This window comes from Microcebus murinus, chromosome 14 (assembly GCF_040939455.1).
Source record: "Microcebus murinus isolate Inina chromosome 14, M.murinus_Inina_mat1.0, whole genome shotgun sequence".
Classification (NCBI taxonomy): domain Eukaryota; kingdom Metazoa; phylum Chordata; class Mammalia; order Primates; family Cheirogaleidae; genus Microcebus; species Microcebus murinus.
This window is the reverse complement of record NC_134117.1, coordinates 7,791,995-7,812,500: the sequence shown is the minus strand read 5'-3', so window position 1 is coordinate 7,812,500 and position 20,506 is coordinate 7,791,995. Positions and strand designations below refer to the sequence as shown.

The following is a 20,506-nucleotide window of genomic DNA, read 5'->3' as shown; positions in this document are numbered from 1 at the left end:
TCAGTCTAGGAAAGTTTATCATTCCTTGGATGCCTAATTCCCATGAGAGCGAGTGTGGGGGTGGCAATCCTGCAGCGTGTAGGCTATTCCACAGAGTGGAGCACGGCGGGGCGGAGCTACCCCAAGACCAGGAGGACGGGCAGGGTGTGGGGGCAGTACCGACTTTGAAGGATTGCCACACTTTCCCGCAGAGAGACGGGTGTCTGTGGGTAGTGGTTCCACGAACCGAGGGTTCCTGGGAGTGAGTTTTGCAGCTGCGCCGGGCCCAGGAGAGGGCGTCTGGGCCTCTGAGCTCTGCGTAAAGTCTCAGAGATCCGGGTATGCCTAAAAAGGGTGGCGGGGAAGGTCGCGTCTGGGTACTCCCGGTCCCTGCCTGCGGTGTGACTGCTGTGGGTGCTCCAGGGGCGGGACACCCCCATCCCAGCTGCAGCCAGTCGAGAGGCAGAGCTGGGAGTCCGGGTGCCCCGGCCCTGCGCCCACCACCATCACTTCCCCGCTCAGTGGAGAGTGTGTGTGACACGCTCACTAGCAGGAGCTCAGAGAAGGTTTGCCGAATAATGTGTGAGACTGCGTAAGCGGTTATGCAAGCGCGTGCACGAGGAAACAACTCCGCGCCAATCAGATCCTGGACACGATTAGGGGATGGGGCAGGAGGAATACAAAGCCCGATGGTTTCTTCCGACTTCCCAAACTCGTTCTGAGGCTGGGGAGGAGAAGCGGGGGGGGGGGGGGGGGCAAGCCTTCGTAATTTCCTGGTTTAGAGCGCTCAAGCCAGGTTCCCCTCATGGGCTCCGCAGTCTCTTGTTGATCCAGGGCTTGGGAACTGCTTCTCCGAGACCCCTAGCTACCTCGGACAGTCCCCGCACTGAGGTCAACTCCTTGGGCTCTCGCCCCGCCCATATACCCGCTCCTTCCGTCCTAGTGATGGCAGAGGTTAGTATAGTCTTCCTCGCAGCCATCCTCCAAGCTCAATGCCAGTGCCTGCTCCTCTCCTCCCCCTCCCCCACTCCTCCCAAGTGAGTGGTATTGGCAGTGGAACAACCTTAAGCATCAATCTTGCTTTCTCTGCCTGGGTTAGTCACTTTTTTTTGTCCCTGGGGCCTCAGTTTCCCTGCCTGTACATTGGGGGAAAAGATCTGCATCACGTTTAGCTGTGTGGATGACAATGAAGAGCGATGGGGAGCTCCCAGCCTGTCCCGGCACCAAGTGTTTACTAGCTCAGAAAGGTTCAGACAACCCCCATCCCCACCCAGGCTTCCTTCCCCTGCAGGGTGGCCTACTCTGCCCCTCCCACCCCCCAGTTGGCGGGCCAAATTCCCCCTGGAGCTGCCTTGCCCTGGCTGGGGAGACAACTCTGGGTGCCTGCGAGGCCAAGAGGGCTTCAGAGTCCTACATTTCTTTCCCAGAACCTCCCGTCTATATCCTTACCGCGCGGGAGCGCGCGGGACCGGCTGAGATGTGGCTGGGTAGCCTGCGCCGCCGCCGCGCGGAGGAGGACGCACAAATTGTATTTCAGCACCAGGTCCTTCTGGGTTAATGAGCTGACACCATGATTAAAGCTGACCATTTGTAATGTGTCTCGACCCTGCCGCCGAGCCCTGAAGAGGTTAATGCGGTGACGGAGGCCGGCACCTGCCCCTCGCCGGCCTCCCGAGCCGCGACGCATAACCCCTGGCCTCCGCCCCCTCTCCTGCCCCTGCCCCGGCTGCGCTGCCGACTCCTAATCAATTAGCCCATTAACAAGCCCTTCGAGGAGTTAAGTAGGGAGAGTTCTGCCACGGGCAGGGCCACAGTCGGTAACTCACCGCAGCTAATGATATTATAAGCGCTTTACTTAATAACCTGGGCGCGGCGGGGGCGCGGAAGGAACTGCACCGTCATGGTGCAGCGCCTGGACATTTGTGGGGACTGGTTCCAGAGTCTTCTCTCACCCTTGGCTGCATTTAGGGGGCACACTAGAGACAGGACTTCTAGGATCTCTTGGCGGAGAGGTCGCGAGGCTGCAGGGCCTTTCCTTACCTGTTTCCATGAAGCCTGTGTAGGCTGCGGCCCCAAACCGCTCTCCCTGCGTCCGGCTGATTCTAGATCAGGTAACAGGTGATCTAGGAATTAAAGCGGAGAGAGCCAGGGCTCAGCGAAGGGCCGTGAGAAAGTGGGAGGAAATCATGGCTCATTGCACCCCACGGTGGGCTTGGCTACTGCTGGGCACTTTGACCTCACTACAGCCTCCACGAGACAGGCATTGCTTCCCCAATTTAGGAAAGAAGAAACCCGAGGTTTAGAAAGTCTAAGTATCCTGCCCAAGGTCACCCAGCCAAAATCTGAATCGACTCTGCCCCATTCTAATGCTGTGTCCCCATAGCCACCTCCTTCCTACTTCACCTTCCCGGGAGCAAAGCGCATCTATTTCTGCAGCAATTCCCAGACCTCCAATACACGAGATTTACCAGAGAACGAGATTCACTTAAGGCATGGGCGGGCCGTGGGCTGTTTAGCAAAGGTTTATGAAGTACCTACTATGCGCTCCTAGTGCTTCTAGCCCTTTAGACGCTTTTCCATCCCCACCTAAGGCGATCGGAGAAGTTCATTTCACCAGTAAGGGCAGTGAGGCTTTGATTAGGATCAGACTTGTCCAAGTTCACGCATTGTGTAAATGGTGGTGCTGGGACTTGTACCAGGATCTCTTGACTGGGATCTAGAGCTTCCTCCCTTCCCCCAAAGATCAGGTAGCCCTGTTGGTCCAGTAACAGGGATGAGGTCTGCAGGCAAGGAAGGGCAGAAGTTGTGCTCCTGGGGCTCCCAGATATACCCGGGGGAAGAGCGTCAGTCTGTAGACGCTCCTGACCCACCTCACTCCCATGCGGGGCGCCGCGGACGAGCAGTGCCTGCCCATCGGGACTAGAGGGGTGGAGGGCTGGGGGAGGGTCGTGGAGGGTCAGAGACGTGATGACCCGTTCCCCGCGGAGTCGTGGGGCCACTCCAGCTTGCAGCCCCCGCCCCTGGAGAAGGTCGGGGTTCGAGGGGTCGGAGTCGCCACAGAGGCCAGGAACCCGGTTAGAATCTATGCTGCTTTCGGACCCGGCAACCCTTGGTTGGACCCAGCTGATGCCCACCGGGTTCTCGACGAGCTCAGGGAGCACACCAGCTCTGTGAGCCGGGCCGGGGCTTTTTGAAAATTTCCGGGGCCGCTCGGCGGCGCTGCGATTGGCCGCGTTCGGGTAACCTCTATGCAAATGAGGCCGCGCCGCCTCCTCGCCGCCGGAGACCTGGCGAGGTGGCGGGCGAGGAAACGGGCATTCGCACCGGGGCTGGGCGGGCGCACCCAGAGCTAGGCGGGCAGGAGCCCCCGCGCAGCCGTCCCGAGTCCGCGAGTCCCGCGTGCAGAAGGGACGCCTCGCTAGCCTCGCCGCCCCCTCCCCCTGGATTCCCTCCCCGCCCCTCCCCCCCGCTTGCCTGCCTGCACCACCTTCCACCCAGATCGTCTCTAAAGGGAGTTCTTGGTTTCCTCTGATTTCTTATGAACCCAGGATGGGCAGCAAGGAAGATGCAGGCAAGGGGTGTCCGGCGGCCGGTGGCGTCTCCAGCTTCACCATCCAGTCCATTCTGGGCGGGGGGCCCTCGGAGGCACCGCGGGAGCCCGCTGGCTGGCCGGCCAGGAAGCGCAGCCTGTCGGTGTCCTCGGAGGAGGAGGAGCCGGACGACGGCTGGAAGGCGCCTGCCTGCTTCTGCCCAGACTCGCACGGCCCTAAGGAGCCGGGCCCCAAGCACCACCCCCCCATCCCTTTTCCTTGCCTGGGTAAGGATGCACTTCGCCAGTCTGGCAGGGAGCGAGCGAGCGCGAGGGGAGGGAGGCTGAGCGCCCCGCCAAGACTCCCATGCCAGGCCCCCTCCGCCTAGAACTGCTGCTGCTACTGGGGTTTGGGGCCGAGGGGAGGAGACGCGCGCGTCTCGGTGCCTCCTCAGCCCCGTGCGCGCTCGGGCGGAGGCGGGGAGCACAGCCCCCAGTGCGGCTGGGGCGTCTTGGGGCAGGTTGAGTTGGAGACAGTGGACCACAGCGGGTGGAGCACCTAGCCGGTGGTACACACAGCTCTGTCCTCAGTCCCTTTGCACATTGGATACTTTCCGGACAGGAGGTGTGCAAGTCGGGTCTAGGCAGTCTGTCTCCACGGAAATCTCTTTCTGTATCTTTTTCCTCCTCTCTCTGTCTCTGTCTCTTCCTCGAAATGATTAGCACTCCAAGATGATTGACAATGGTGCGTTTCAGAGACGGTTCCTCTTTACAACATCTGGCGAAAGGGAGCCCCACGTTAGTCCTTAGCATGATTTCCAAACAAACGGCCTGTGAAATGATGGTACCCTATAAAGCTCGAGGAACTCTTCCAGCTCAGTTATTACAGAGCAAAATCGCCTTGTGTAAAATGATGCTAATGTTCCCCCTGCAGACGTCCTCTCCCAGTTGCCACTTGCCCCTTCATAAAGGTGGGAGCACAGAGACCTTAGACTCGGAGTAGCTGGGTGCCTCTCCTGTTGCTTTTTAAATGCTGGGGAGCTGGGTGCCAGCAAGAGAGAGAAGAGGAGGGGGGTGGAAACTTGGGGCCAAGGCTGCGGGTGCCTGGCAACCGCCTGGTCTGGGGAAGAGCTGGGAGTCTCCGAGGAGGCTCCCCAACTCCATGGCCTTCTTGTCTGTTCTCGCTCCTCAGGTACCCCCAAGGGCAGCGGAGGCGCGGGGCCGGCGGGCTCGGAGCGCACGCCTTTTCTCTCTCCTTCGCACCCGGACTTTAAGGAAGAGAAAGAGAGGCTTTTGCCCGCAGGCTCGCCCTCGCCAGGGTCGGAGCGGCCGAGGGACGGCGGCGCCGAAAGGCAGGCGGGGGCGGCCAAGAAGAAGACGCGCACTGTCTTCTCGCGCAGTCAGGTATACCAGCTGGAGTCCACCTTCGACATGAAGCGCTACCTGAGCAGCTCCGAGCGCGCCTGCCTGGCCTCCAGCCTGCAGCTCACCGAGACCCAGGTCAAGACTTGGTTCCAGAACCGCCGCAACAAGTGGAAGCGGCAGCTCTCGGCCGAGCTGGAGGCGGCCAACATGGCGCACGCGTCGGCGCAGACTCTGGTGGGCATGCCGCTGGTGTTCCGGGACAGCTCTCTGCTGCGCGTGCCGGTGCCCCGCTCCCTGGCCTTCCCCGCGCCGCTCTACTACCCCGGCAGCAACCTCTCGGCCTTACCCCTCTACAACCTCTACAACAAGCTCGACTACTGACCGCCCGCCGCCCCGCGCCGCTCCCTGCTCCCGGGCCGCCCGGCCGCCGCCAGCTGCCTGCTGAGTCCGTCGCGCGCCGCACCCTGCGCGGGCCGAGCGAGGGGGCGTTTCCAGAAATATTAAGAAATACACCATGTGTATTCTTTATCTCCTATTTATGGCCTCTTCCCTACTTTTTTGTTTTGATTGTTTCGGGTATTTATCCGCATTCTTCAAACCAGATAGCCTGCTTTCTACCCAAACCGAACCAATACGCTTTGAAAACCATTCCGAGGGGGACGGTCTCGGGTGGTGGTGGGAAACGGAGTTTTGGCCAGTTCGGCTTTGGTTGGTAGAAAAAAAAATCAGAAAAACCCTAGCAAAACAGGTACAGTTCTCCCACATATATACACCTGTGTATGTACGTGCACACTCTCTCGGCCAGGCCAGGCCTCTGGGACTTCGGACAGCTGTCTAATTGCCTCTTTTCATTTCCCCCATCCGGAGGATGGGTAGGGGTGGAAGGGGGAGAGTTCAGATGTGTAAATATTTTTAAAGAGAAAAAAAAATAAAACATTTTAAACATCGTTGCTAACTTTGGTGGGATTTATTTCCCCTGCATGACGGTGCGCGGGGGTTTTCAGGCTTTTCGGTGGAAGGGCTTGCAGGTACCTGTCTGCAAGAGTCCGGCACGCACCACGTGGAGGGTGGGGCGGGGGTCAGGGGTTAAAAGTCGGGACCTTGGCGCCGCCCAGACTGCGTGTGGCTACAGCTGTCCGACCCTGGTGCCCGTAATCCTCCCGCGGGCTGGGACGCACCCCGGCCACAATCCAGCTCGGGAGCCCGAGCCTGGAAAGACAAAGGAGTGGAGGCAGGCGTTGCTGCTGAAGCGATTGCCTTCGGGAACCAGCCCAGCGGAGCGGCATCTTCCCTGTGATGGAATCGCCCTGAGCTTGGCCACAGCTGGGCACGCTACGGCGCAGCCAGACTCTGCCGCGGAGCGTCCTCTATGCTAAATATTGGGCGCAGGGCAAGCGGCGGCGCTGCCTGTACGCGGTAAAGTGTCGGCTGTGCTGTCCCCGAGCTTGGTGTGACTGGCTTGCCGCCGCGCCCAGTTCCCTGGCCGGTGGCAGTTGCGTGTCCCGCGCGGAGCGAGAACTGGGCGCGGTAAAGCCGCACTTCGGCCTAGCCGAGGGATCCAAGGCCCGAGACCAGGCAAAAAGGCGCGGGAGGCAAAGGCTCTTCCCTACTCTTTTGTTGATTAATAGTTTGCATGGGGCGTGTGGCTGGATCAGTGGCCAGCACGCAGCCTCACGCCCTGAACAGAAAAGTGGCGCGCGGCCGGGGCGCCCACGGACTCCCGCGCTGACACCTGCCGCCGCGCGGGGGCTGGGAGGGCGCTGCGTCGAGAGAATGCCACGGGAGTGGCGTGCAAATCGCAGACTCTCGCTCCCCTTAGATCGCAGCCACCTGTTCTGGTAAAACGTCGGAAAAGGAAGCAGGAGCTGGGAGGAGGCCAATGGTTCAGAACCACGTGGGGCTAGCCCCTCGGTCCTCCTGCCTCCCGGACCCCAGCCCCGCGGAGCAGGTGCCAGGGAGCCGGGAGTCCGCAGCGCAGAGGCTCGATCTCATCCGCTAGAAGGAAAATATTTGTGTGTGAAACTTGTCTTTTTGACCTGAGAGGAATAGAAATTACATTTTGTGAATGTATTCAGAATATCTGTAAACGTCTTTGTGACCCACAGTACTGTGTAAAATGTCTGGCCCAAAAGATTTGATCTAATATTGTCCTTTTGAGATCATGTTTTTTTTCTTCTCACATTAGATTTCATAAAAATCACAATCTACTCCAAGGTGATGTCAGAAGGATGTTATCCAAGAACATATTGGTCAATACTAGGTTAGTTCAATTGTATTTATTTCATTTTAACTGAGTTCACATCAATAAATATTTACTCGGCCCTAGTGCATGCTGAGAAACTATGCTAAATATCGGGTAGTCAGAAAACAAAAGTGATACTGGATCCCATTTGTTCTTGATTTATTCTATACACACACTTTATTTCAATGAAGTTCTCTTGTTCCAGATGACACTCTTTAAATTCTTTTCCTTTAACGTTGCTATTTGAATATTCCACGAAGAAACAAGTAAACTGCTTCCAAAGAACTGCTTGTACAGGAATATTCTATCCATATCATTTTTGTCTGCATTTCAGTAGATTACACTTTTCTCTCTCTTTTTTTTTTCTATAGAGATAATTGAGACTGAATAGATTACAGTTTTAACAAGGGCTGATGGTTTTAACAGTATCGTGCCACTATATCCTCCTTAGGCTTGCTTTTGTTATAGGAAATAGTTTCTTCTACTCACTGTAGGCACTTAATGACAATGATTTTGCCCTTAAAATTTAAGGGAACGATCCTTTTTCAGTTTGTCATAATGTGTATATTTCACTCTTTTTACTAAAACAGAAATTAGCAGTCAACGGTGATCCAATAGTGTAATTAGTTTCTAGGAATTCATCTCTCTCACAGGTAACTATTAAACACACACACACACACCACTGCATTTGGATTTAAAATGTTGTTCAAGACTCCATTGTTGCCAGATTTCCTATCTCAAGACTATCAATTCATTTGAATAATCAGCAAAATCACCAGCCTCCTTTCAGGCTCTAAACTGGATTTAAAAGATTGACGTTTCTTAAAACTCAAATCGAGTCAGGCTGCAACTACATGCCCAGAGGGACCTGAATCATACACACACTGGATAATGAAATACACTTAGATTTTATTAGTGGGTAATTCATGCTCAGAATCTTGGAACACTAATAGAATTAAATAAACAACTGGGAGAAGGAACCAAATAAGTCAGGAGATAAAATCATTTAGCTAAAGTTAGAAGTAAGGAAGTGCATTTTAAAATTTTGAACTTGGCCATTAACTTGTTGAAAAAGAAGACATAGAGAACCAAGGACTGGTGGGGAAGAAGGGTGAGAAATTTTTAGCAGTAATATCAATACAATAGGAAGAAATGTGGCAGTTGTTCTTATAAGTACATTTATTGTGTCAGGAATCATAAAAAGAGGTGCATACAATACTGGGTATGGTAAAATAAAAATCAACAACACTTTCTTTTATTAATGTATCTTAAAAACAAAACACTTTAACCCCAACAATTCCTCTCACTTCCTGCAACATCACATAATAAAACAAAAAATTTTCTTTACAAAAAGGCGATGAAAAAGAGGTTATAGCATAGATTAAATTGAAAATTTCAGTGAGCCTTTGACGTTCAAGAGTAACTCAGTCACTTCATTCCACTAATTAAGTATTGCTTTTCTTTCATGGTGATAAAATCATTTCTGATTGCAGAACAACCTTCTTGATCCTCATTTCTGGAGAATTCTAGAAACAGCAAATGGAGCAAACTGCAATTCTGTGGAGTGGCAGGGCAGGGTGGAAGGAGAGAGGCTTCTAGCTGTCAGTTTGGCACCCTACTATAAACATATCTCTAAAAGAAGCAGCTGTGTGAACTTTAGCACATTGCATAGTATTGTTTCCCAGGCTGTTCACTCTTCTGGACCCGGTGTTCCCCCAGGGCAAGGGCTAGTCTGATTAAATGCCTCTTCCCAGAGCTCTCCTCAGGCCCAGCATATAGCGGACGCTCAATAAATGTTTGCGGAAAGACGGGATGGAGAGATAAAGCATACAATAAATAAGGATGAGTTTCTGAGAGATCAGCAAAACTTGGTGGAGTAGGAAATGGGAGACCTTGGTTCATCGGTGAAAACTCCAGGAAAATGAGAAAAAAAATCAAGGCAAATAATGCAGTTGATCAGAGCAAATATTTTCTTCTCTACTCCAATTTTTGGTTAGCTTCACAGGTGTATGCACATCCGGGGAAGGGGATAATAATGTATCTTATAGGACTATGAACCAAAATGGAATTCTTGGGTCTGAGAGACTAACTCCTGGGTTGGGGGGCAGGGAGGAACGCCACCGGGAGGAGGTGGAAAGAGAATCTTTCCCGCCTACTATTCTGAGGGCAGGCAGAGCGTCAGCCGCAGCGGAACTACATCTTCCAGCGTGCAGCACACGGGCCTGAGAGGACGTGAACGCAGCCTTGGCGCGATGCTTCTTGGGAGTTGTAGTTTCCACTCGTCCAGCTTGAACTTGGGTTCCTCAGCATGGTTGTAAAATGAGACCACGTGATCGGAAAAGCCGCGGTTTCCCTTTGAGCCGGAACAGGATGACTGGGTTGACCGACGCCGGGCAGCTGAGCGGACCAATCGGCTGTCTAGAGTGAGACGTTGGCTTTTGAAATCAGCCAATGGCAGGCCTATGTTAGAGCTTCCTCTCCACCTCCTTCGCCCAGCCCGCGAGTGCTTCGAGGGAGGTGAGGAGGCGGCGGCGGCAGCGGTGAACGGCGGAAACGTTACCTCTGAGGGGTGCCCAAGGTAAGGGGCTAGGCGACGGGGCGCAGGAGCCGACTCTCCGGGAACTCCCTAAGCCCGCAGCTAGTAGAGCCGTTCGCAGGGGATCCCGTTTCGCTTCTATTGTTTTCCCCGCATTTTAGGGGCGACGGGCCCCGGGAGTGCGGAGAGGGAAGGGTCGGGGTGCAGACACCGCCGCTGGCCAGGCTAGTGGCTGGGCTTAGGGGTGAGGCCGTGAGGGGTGGGCCACTTGGGGAGCGGCGGGGGCCACCTGGGGGGGCGAGTCCTGACCGTGGCGGGAGCAGGCTCTGCGCAGGCGCAGAGGCTCCTCGTCGTCTTTCTCTCGGCCCCTCCCTCTGGAATCCCCCACTACCTGGCCATCACCCCGGGACCTTGAGGACTTAGATTGGGCACCTCTTCTGCAGATGACCGGTTCTAACGAGTTCAAGCTGAACCAGCCACCCGAGGATGGCATCTCCTCGGTGAAGTTCAGCCCCAACACCTCCCAGTTCCTGCTGGTGTCCTCCTGGGACACGTCCGTGCGCCTCTACGATGTGCCGGCCAACTCCATGCGGCTCAAGTACCAGCACACTGGTGCTGTCCTGGACTGCGCGTTCTACGTAGGTGTCTCCTTTTCCACTCGCGTGTTAGTAGCGTCTCTTTTTCCAGTATCGGGTAGAGGCTTCTGTAAGTGGAATTATTTAGACAGTTCTTTAGCTTCTCCGGAACACCTGCCTTGAGCCAGGTACCGTTTTGTGTTGGGGGCTTGCCAACTTCAGAAACTCAGTCTGCCCTTTCACGTTTGTGGAGTAACACTGTAAGCTTTCTGGACATAAGATGATTGTATTTGAGATTTGCAACAGGGCTCTTTTGGCTGCCTTATTAAAAGGAACTTTTGGAAAGTATGTCTGTTTACTCTCAGCTAGTGTGATCAGGATAAAGCAGCCCTCCCTTAATTTGATGACATAATAGTTTTGTGACCACTTGCTTACTTTTTTGTGCTGTTTTTTGTTTGTTTACCATGAGTAGTTGAGCCCAGTGTATGTATCATCCTGAGCATAAACTAAACAGTTGACTGTGGAAATAGGAATTTTGAAATACTTTGTAAAGCTCCAAGTTTTAATTGGTTCAAAACTATTTTTTAGGATCCAACACATGCCTGGAGTGGGGGATTAGATCATCAATTGAAAATGCATGATTTGAATACTGATCAAGGTAATATGAACACATTTTTAACACTTTGTTTTCTTAGCTAGTGTAGGAGGGTATAAAGGTTTATTTAGTAAGAGTGGCTCCTAAATTGCTTGGTTACCAAGTTACTTCTGAATTGCTTAGCTACCAAGTGGCTTAGGTACAGGTAAAAGTGGCTTGGATTTAGCATATTTTTGTTGTTTAAATGATAACCATTAAGTTGCTGATCACAGAATGTCACATTTTAATTTTTGCAGTGAAGCCCATTATGATCACCATTCTAAACCTTCATGTTTACACGAAGTGACATTTAAATATTTGGCCTTTACCTGGTCGTTAAAAGTATACTAGGTCCCGTAGTGGTCTATGTTTCATTAGGATTTCCCGATACAGTGCTGATGTTTCAGAGTTCTCTTTTCAGAAGCTAATTTAGTTTAAGCTGAAGGAAGATAGGTTTTAAAAAGCTAACAGTATAAAATAACTAATCATGTCTATATTAATTCTGCTTTATAGTTATTCAGCAGTAGAATATGTTTCAGTTGCATTTATTGTACGAGTAACAAGATGATACATTTTCTTTTAGTTAAGTAATTTCTTAGAGGCCCATATATGAAATGACTTACCCAAATTTTTATGGTAATACTGGGACAGAATAGAGATTGAAATGGAAACCAAATGCATAGAGCTCTCTAGCTCTGTGCATTTGTTTACATGTACATTAGGCGTAGGTATACTTGGAAGGAGATGTCAGGGCACAGAGATATGTCTAAATAGAGGATAAGTTTGGACAGTTGGGAGGATGGGTGATCTATGGACACATTTTGTCAAAAAGAAATGACTTTGCATGAAAATCACTTTCTTATGTAACTTATAACTGCAAACATTTGGTTTTGCTGCCAGTAGCTTACTCTGTGTATTAAGTTAGTTTGTATGTTTAAGTTGTATTTGTTCAGAAACTTGGGGGGGAAACACTGAAAAGCAAACAAACATTTTTAATATTAGACTATAGCTTAGAGAATTAGTTGGTTATTTTCTGAAGGTCATTGCCAAACTTCATGAAATCCTTTTGTAAATGAAATATTTTTAAAAAGGTAGCATTCCTGTTTGAGTGTCAAGACCATATATTCATTTTTATATCCTTAGCACAGATTCTGGCACATAGTAGATGTTATTTGAATGAATAAGTGAAATAGTATGAAGTTTGAAATTGAAAAGAAAGAAAATGTGTATTGAAAATTTGACCTACCATGAAAACCAAGTGGAATAATCATAAGACTTCACCCCCAGCTCTCATAATCATATAGCCTTATAAGTAAGATTCTTATCAGCATTGGCTTAGTGTTCAAGATAAGTGTTGAGATCCAGAAGACCATAGCTCTCTACCCATTTGCACTGTAAGTGAACAAAGAGGAATTGGTAACTTTTTGTAGTCATGGAGATTTTTCTGTATACTCACATTTCTGTGGAGTTAGATGAGGCAGATTTGTTATGCTTGAATGTTTACTTTGTTAGTTCATCTTAGGAATATTTGTTTAGTTGAGGTAGTAAAGCTAGTTGTTGGGTTTTCCCCCCTTCTTTTTCCTATAGAAAATCTTGTTGGAACCCATGATGCCCCTATCAGATGTGTTGAATACTGCCCGGAAGTGAATGTGATGGTTACTGGAAGTTGGGATCAAACAGTTAAATTGTGGGATCCCAGAACTCCTTGTAATGCCGGGACCTTCTCGCAGCCTGAAAAGGTAGGCTCTTTATATTCATCCCTGGTGTTATGGTTCTTGGGATGATTTGTCTTGATGTATATTTGGTGAATATACTGTTGAATTCAGAGGTAAAGAGTTGACAAAGAATCTGTCTTCAGAGGTAAAGAGTTGACAAAGCTATATAAAAATGCTTTAATGCAAAGGAAAATTAACTTTGGGATTTTGGCCAACTTTTTTCTGTCGATTGTTGTACTAGAGAGTACTAGCTTAAATGAACCTGCTTCCATGTATTGTTAATGCTTAAAATCCAGGACTTAGAAGCAACTCAACTGCCACAGAAGTCGTTGCGCAAAGTCTGTTCGATTGTCTTATATTGGGTTTGGTGTGCCAGTAACAAATAATGGGATGGAGCATCACTCATTGTCATTTGTGACCAGAGGTTTTCATTTGAATTGACTATTAAGAGGGTGAAGTGGGTTATCATTTCAAGTTTAGTGAGAAAGGTGTTTATGTTTCCTGGCTTTTACTGTTTGTATATTTTTTCAATGCTGACAGTTGTAGTTTCAAGGTTTTTAGTGAACAGAGCTTTTTAAAACCGAAACTTTGTATTCTAACCTTTTGATCTGTATGATGAAAGCGTAATTGAGCATTCTTGCTGTATCCTCATCAGACTTTATCAGGTAGTAGTTAATTTTAAAGATTGATTGTTTTAGCAGTTTAAAGGTATCCTTCACTTGGTTCTATTTCCTCAGTGTAAATATACTATTCCTGTTAGCCATCATTATATACAGTAGTGCATCCACAGAGCCATTATTTTTGTCACATCACAGTTGAATCTACTCCTTGCAAGACCTTTGTTCAGAATGAAATAATTGCATTGTTTCTAGTTTTGATTTATGGTTGTATGTAACATGTTAAGAACTGTGATAAATTGCTGACAGAGTATCATATAATGGACAGCCACACTGAATCAAGCTGCTTATTGGTTCAGCAAGGTTCATTATGTCACTTTTTTTAATACTTTCTTTGATAAATGTATATACCTAGTCAGTAGCATGACAGTGGTTTCACTTGATTTACGATCAGTGGGGATAGAAAGCACTATTAGAAGCTTGTGTGTCACATGTATAGTAAAGATTTAAGATAAAATTCCCAATATAATTGTACCATTATAAATCGATCTCTTCCTGGATTCTGTATTTTTTTAATTTGGTACTTTATACATGTTAGATTAATTTTCATTTTTCTGCGTACATTTTGTTTTCTGAGCAAACTGTGATACATTTTGTGCTATTTCTCATATTTAAATCTGCTTATATAAAATCTTGTTTTGAATCTTTTTAATTCTTTATTTTTCCCTTGGTCACATTAGTTTTTGAATTTTAAGGGCAGATGATAGAGACTGTCAGGACATTGCATTGTTACATCTATCTTGGTTCTTCAATTTGTGGTCTGTAGTTTGGTTTAATTACTGAATGTTAAAAATATGTCTTACCATGTCATGAGGCCTCTCTACATTTTTTACAGCAGTTTGTCAGGTTTGGAAATAATAGGTCAGATTAGAGTTTCTTATTAATTGAAACTAATACTCAGAGCACAGTTATGAATCTCAAGTCTAGATTTAAAAGAAATAGGCTGGGTGTGGTGGCTCACGCCTGTAATCCCAGCACTTTGGGAGGCTGAGGCAGGAAGAGAGCTTGAGCCCAGGAGTTCCAGACCAGCTTGGGTAACATAGTGAGACCCTGTCTCTACAAAAATAAATAAACAAACAAACAGACAACATGACCAGGAAAATATTTTTTGCCACCTTTTTCATGAATTTGCTACCTCTTTTTGGTCTCCAAGTAACATATTGGCAAATAAACTACTAAATGTCTGCAGGAAATTCTGTGATTTTTGTGGAAATTTTAATATTGAAGAAAGGTATTATGAGGGAGAAAAATAGGGAATAAGATACTTTAAAAAATTTTCCCTACAAGACTATAAGACTTCTGTCTTGTATGTGTAGTATGACATCAGGGCACAAGAACTTGCTTTGTTGTATGCCAGACCACTATTCTTGTCTTTTAATTTTGGGTTTGTATGCCACCAAAAGCAACTTAATAGCTAATTAATCATGGCTCCCTCACTCTTCCTGGAAAGGCCTATTTATTCACTTTAACAGCTGGGAAAAATCAAGATTTTTTAAAGAGTTATAAAATGAAATCTTCTAAAAAGTGGTCATAGGAAAATAACTTTGAAAATGATTGTTTTATGAAAAGCTAGAATTTCATTGAAAAGTGTCTTGAATTATTTTATGGCTTTATTGTCTCATTTTTGAGTGGTTTTTTTACTGTTTTGTTTCTAAATAAAACAATAAGGCTGGGAAAAATTTAGTTTGTTTTAGTAAGAAAGAGAATTAAATCATCAAAAATGCCTTTCCAGAATTAAATAGAATGTATATTATATGATACTTGGTGAAGTGTTGAGAATATCCTGGGTTTGCTATTTCTGTGAATTACTTGAATAACTTTGGTATCTAAAATTGGTACCTGTGGTTGGGAACCCAATCAGCTAAAGTTTTTTATGGTTTTATGATTAGATGGACATGATTTTGGGGCAAAAGGCTATTTCAGGCAAGTAGATGATTTTTAGCAAATTTTGTTCTCTTTTAAAAGGTATATACTCTCTCAGTGTCTGGAGATCGGCTAATTGTGGGAACAGCTGGCCGCAGAGTGTTGGTGTGGGACTTACGGAACATGGGCTACGTGCAGCAGCGCAGGGAGTCCAGCCTCAAATACCAGACTCGCTGCATCCGAGCATTTCCAAACAAGCAGGTACTGATCTATCCTCCCTGCCCCTTTCTGGACTTTAAAAATAATATCTTTTGTAGTAATCATTGGGCCACTACCTTTAAAGCCTTTTGTTTTTGAGTAGTTATTTAGAATTTAATATTTTTGGTGGCCTTGTGTTAAAAGGTAATTATTAACCCCCACTTTAGAAAAGACCTTGATATTCAGAGAGGTTAAGTAATCTGTCCAGGATCACCAAGTGGTTTGAATAGAGGCCTTCTGAGTTTTTTTTTTTGTGATCCTGGTCCAGGATGCTTGATAGATATACACTAATCAAAGAACGTTTTGCTGATATTTCAATTTACAAATCAGTGAATTAAAATTTATAACTGGAAATTTTGGTTTATGGAATTTGCTGTTGTCTTTTTTAACCCTAATACTAATGGAATTCTTTCCCCATTTGACAATAGAACTTTGATTCTTTTTTTTTTTTTTTTTGGTGAAGAACTCATCTGAGGTTAGAGAGAGTGCTCCTCTTATAATGACTAATTCTTGATGTACAGGGTGGGTCACCTTCCATCATCATCACTAAATGAGATCGGCCTGTTTATTAGTGATCTCCCTCTGACCTGAGTCCTTAAAATTCTAAGGGGAGCAGGTATTGTCGTGAGCAGCAATAGGAATTTCACAAGAAGAAAAATTATTAAAAACAGCAGATATCTTTGGAACCTTATGGTTGTTTAGTGGTTGTGGAACTTTGAAGTAGTTATGTCAGTTATTCTCTTGTCCCCTTATCTCAAAAGGCCAGTACCTCAGTGGCGGATCACAGCTCTTTTTTTTCAGGAAATTATTAAGTTTCTGTTGAAGGTAAGGAATTGCAGTTATATGACATTTTAGAGATTTAAATAGGTGATTAAAATATGCTTGCATTGTAAATGTTATTTTAATGTCTTTGTATCTAAAATTTTCTGTTGGACTATCTCCATTTTATAATGGAAATTTAAAAGCAGGGTTTTTCTGATTTCTTTTTTCTTCATAAGCAGTTTTTGGGAATAAATCTTTTTCATACCTTGAAGTTGATTAAAAAGACATAAGACAAATTTCATATTTAGTGTGTTATCTCTTATTATTTTTTTGGACTATTATTTCAAGGAAAGGTGAGGAAGGGTTTGAAATTGTAAACCACTGTTGAATATTTCTAAAGATCTGTTGTGTGCAAACCTACTTGCTGTAGTAAATGCAAAGGGTGGAATGATGAAGATGGAAGACTGGTGTTCCAGTTGATTTGGATTATTGATGTCCCCAACGAAGGAAACAGTTCTTACAGTTGTTAGAGTTAAAGAGTTATAGAACATAGAATATATTTTAATTGAGTGAACACATTTGAGTCCCCGTTTAAATATAGCGCAGCAATAAATATTAAAACACTTTAAAGTTCTTGTTTAGGTTTGACAAAATAACTGGATCCTTTTGATGGCAATATGCAAGGTACAGGTACAGTGAAGAAAGCAAGTGATGATAACCTTATTTTTTCTAAAATAGGTATTAGTGTTCTTAGCATTTTAGAGTTGTCATAACCATGTTAGTATAGCTTAAAAGTTTTGTTAAAACATGGCTGTACTTGTCATTTCTGAAATAATCATCTTTCTTTAGTGTGGGTTGAATTTGGAAATTAGTGTCTTGTTTTTGGAAACTGGATTTTACCATTTTTGTTCTCTGGTTCTCTCTTGGCAGGGTTATGTATTAAGCTCTATTGAAGGCCGAGTGGCAGTTGAGTACTTGGACCCAAGCCCTGAAGTACAAAAGAAGAAGTATGCCTTCAAATGTCACAGACTTAAAGAAAATAACATTGAGCAGATTTACCCAGTCAATGCCATTTCCTTTCACAATATCCACAATACATTTGCCACAGGTAAGGTATGGCATCTAACCTATATCTGATTAAGATAATATAAATTTTTAAAATTAATTGAACATTTTTCATTTATGCTTAGGTGGAATTTTTTTTAAAAAGTGCTGGCTGTTTAAAGTGTCTGGTACAATACTTTTTAGGGGAAATGTAACTTCTGTCACCTTAAATATGAAGTGTTAAGATAATGGTTATTTTTGTGTCTGGTATTAAGAGCCATTTTAATTATTTTGAAATTACTTCTAGGTGGTTCTGATGGATTTGTAAATATTTGGGATCCATTTAACAAAAAGCGACTGTGCCAGTTCCATCGGTACCCCACCAGCATCGCATCACTTGCCTTCAGTAATGATGGGACTACGCTTGCAATAGCATCATCATATATGTATGAAATGGATGACACAGAACATCCTGAAGATGGTATCTTCATTCGCCAAGTGACAGATGCAGAAACAAAACCCAAGTGAGTATGCTTCACCTGTATTTGAGCCTTTTCTTGCATTCAACCCAGGATTTATTAATTTTTCTAAATTCATGAATAGCATTGTTGATGCCTGCTCGATATTACAGCTGACTGTAGGGTTGGAGTTGATGTTATCATGTTCTCCCAAGCTTTCAATATCCGTAGGTTGATAGACGTCTGATGGATAAAATTGTGCCTAGTTGTTTTGTAGAGAAGAATGTCAAACTCTCATTCTTCTTGAATAGGCTCTATTATTTGAATCTCAGGAGTTATTACTAGCTCATTGCTTCAAAATTAAGTTGAGGAATTCAAGAATAATTTATTTTAGCAAATACTATTTAAGATATTTAAGAGTTTGAACTGCCAAAAATCTTTCCTCTCCACAGAGGTTGTTTCTTTAATATTTACACAAAATGAGTGACCTTCAGGTCTTATTGGAAACTCAGAGTAATATGGCCTTGCCTGGAATTGCAAATTTCCTTAGTTTTGAAATTTTCATAGATATCTTTGGTTCTTGGTTATATCTCTTAACTGCGAGGAACCATTTATATTTTTTGATACCGACAGGGCAAAAAGCTTTTTACTTAATTATTTCTACCAGCCGTAAGGAAAAACTGATACTTAGGCACATGTTAAACATTAAAACATAAAATACCTACCCAAGTGTCTTTGTCCTGTTCCTTGTCTCTCTCCTCCCAGGCCCTTGAAGGAAGTCCTCAATAAATCTTTGTGGAATAACTGAATGTTTTCAGGATTCCTATACTTTTCTGAATTAAGATGGGTATAGTACCCCTGCTAATTGGTTTAGCCTCTGAGAGTGAACAGAGTATTAAGTATTCTATATATCAGATATGCTTTTACAGGTTTGACTTTAGAAAAAGTTTTAGCATGTGAAGCCTGTTGGATAAAGGGCTATGTTTGCATTTAATCTGTCACTTTTGTATCTCCTGTCCTGGCCGGCCATTTTGATCTCATGCTGTTCTTTTTTTCTTTTGAACTTGTAGGTCACCATGTACTTGACAAGATTTCATTTACTTAAGTGCCATGTTGATGATAATAAAACAATTCGTACTCCCCAATGGTGGATTTATTACTATTAACAAAGAAACCAGGGAAATATTAATTTTAATATTATAAGAACCTGAAAATAATGGAAAAGAGGTTTTTATTGATTTTTTTTTTTAAATGAACACTTTCTTAAGTGCATGAGATGGTTTGATGGTTTGCTGCATTAAAGGTATTTGGGCAAACAAAATTGGAGGGCAGTGACTACACTTTTGAGAATCAATTTTGACTTCATTGATGATTTTTGTTTCCACTGTGGAAATGTTTGTAAATAAATATAGGTAATAAAAATCCCTTTGCATTCTTTCTGAACCTTAAATGGTAGAGGAAAGGCTCTTGAGCCATTTGTTTCTTTTGCTGGTTATAGTTGCTAATTCTAAAGCTGCTTCAGACTGCCTCATGAGGAGGTTAATCTACAATTAAACAATATTTCCTCTTGGCCGTCCATTATTTTCTGAAGCAGATGGTTCATCATTTCCTGGGCTGTTAAACAAAGCGAGGTTAAGGTTAGACTCTTGGGAATCAGCTAGTTTTCAATCTTATTAGGGTGCAGAAGGAAAACTAATAAGAAAACCTCCTAATATCATTTTGAGACTGTAAACAATTATTTATTAGCAAACAATTGATCCCAGCAGGGCAAATTGTTTGAGTCAGTAATGAGCTGAGAAAAGACAGAGCATATCTGTGTATTTGGAAAAATAATTGTAACGTAATTGCAGTACATTTAGGCAGGCATCTATTTGGACCTGTTTCTATCTCTAAATGAATTTTTGGAAACATTAATGAGGTTTATATATTTCTCTGACATTTATATAGTTCTCATGCCCATTTCAGTTGCCCAGCCGCTGGTGATTAAGGTTAGAAAGAAAAAAATTATAGTGAGAATGAAATTCATTTCAATATTATGCGCTAAAGCAGAACACGAACTAAGCTTGGCCTGTTCTAGGTAGTTCCAGGTAGTATTTTTGTTGTCAAATTTTTATTTTTAGTTTATATTATTTGCAAATGTATGTCTCTGAATAGGACTTGGACCATTCCTGAAATTTATTTTATCCATGATGTATTTTCTAAAAAATTCTTTTGATACAGAGAAGGGTCTTATTTTTATTTTTAATTATTTCAGTGAAAACTTGGTATAAATCTGAACCCATCTTTTGAAATGTATTTTCTTCATTGCAGGTCCACCTAATCATCTCCTGAAAGTGGTTTCTCTATGGAAAGCTTTGTTTGCTTCCTACAAATACATGCTTATCCCTTAAGGGATGTGTTATAGTCATTGTGGACACCTTATTTAGTATGTGGATTTCTCTGTTCCTACAAGAAACCTGTTTGTGTAACCTTTAACACTTTGTTTAGGATGAGGAATCTTTGTGTCCTTGTGTAGTAGTCTGAAGAATTCCCCTTCCCACCCCCGAGCAAGCCCAGTTTCTGTTTATGAGCATTTAAGCTCTTTCTGTAATATAACCTAAACTTGTTATTTCCATGCTGTGTAATAAATCAGAGATTCAGAACCTTTAAATGTTGGATGTTTTTAAATGTTGGTAATTAATGTAATTTACTACTTAAAAAGGCTTCTGTAAAGCAAAATTCTCTTCATCAAGGGCATGTTGGGGATGACATTTTACCTTTAAGTCCACTCTGCCTCATTTAATTATGTCTCTACTCTGATGTACGCTGGGGATTTAGTCCTGGATAAAGTGATTTGTTGGAGTTCAGCCATTTCCCTCGTGCCCCTTGG

General features: G+C 44.9%; 2 protein-coding genes across 3 annotated transcripts; both read left to right on the top strand.

The window, feature by feature from the left end:
- Nucleotides 1-3,528: 3,528 nt before the first annotated feature.
- Nucleotides 3,529-5,254, top strand: HMX2 (H6 family homeobox 2). The gene is made up of 2 exons (XM_012781315.1): nucleotides 3,529-3,796; nucleotides 4,701-5,254. Exons 1-2 carry the CDS (start codon nucleotides 3,529-3,531, stop codon nucleotides 5,252-5,254), a joined length of 822 nt encoding a protein of 273 aa, XP_012636769.1.
- Nucleotides 5,255-9,549: 4,295 nt separating this feature from the next.
- On the top strand, nucleotides 9,550-20,287 carry BUB3 (BUB3 mitotic checkpoint protein). 2 transcript variants are annotated; one of them, XM_012781318.2, is made up of 8 exons: nucleotides 9,550-9,693; nucleotides 10,095-10,289; nucleotides 10,815-10,884; nucleotides 12,448-12,599; nucleotides 15,218-15,376; nucleotides 17,066-17,243; nucleotides 17,487-17,703; nucleotides 19,948-20,287. In XM_012781318.2, the coding sequence occupies exons 2-8, from the start codon at nucleotides 10,095-10,097 to the stop codon at nucleotides 19,955-19,957; spliced, it is 981 nt and encodes a 326-aa protein (XP_012636772.1). In that variant the 5' UTR covers nucleotides 9,550-9,693; the 3' UTR covers nucleotides 19,958-20,287. The 2 variants fall into 2 exon arrangements, with proteins under 2 accessions (XP_012636772.1, XP_012636770.1); XM_012781316.2 differs by lacking the exon at nucleotides 19,948-20,287 and adding an exon at nucleotides 18,708-18,782.
- Nucleotides 20,288-20,506: the final 219 nt, after the last annotated feature.

Excerpts from the sequence above, each read along its gene's own strand:
- HMX2 (XM_012781315.1), top strand. The coding sequence starts at position 3,529 with ATGGGCAGCAAGGAAGATGCAGGCAAGGGGTGTCCGGCGGCCGGTGGC. Across the intron at positions 3,797-4,700 it reads CATCCCTTTTCCTTGCCTGG|GTACCCCCAAGGGCAGCGGA; the intron begins GTAAGGATGCAC and ends CTCGCTCCTCAG.
- BUB3 (XM_012781316.2), top strand. The coding sequence starts at position 10,095 with ATGACCGGTTCTAACGAGTTCAAGCTGAACCAGCCACCCGAGGATGGC. Across the intron at positions 10,885-12,447 it reads TGATTTGAATACTGATCAAG|AAAATCTTGTTGGAACCCAT; the intron begins GTAATATGAACA and ends TTTTTCCTATAG. Across the intron at positions 15,377-17,065 it reads GAGCATTTCCAAACAAGCAG|GGTTATGTATTAAGCTCTAT; the intron begins GTACTGATCTAT and ends CTCTCTTGGCAG.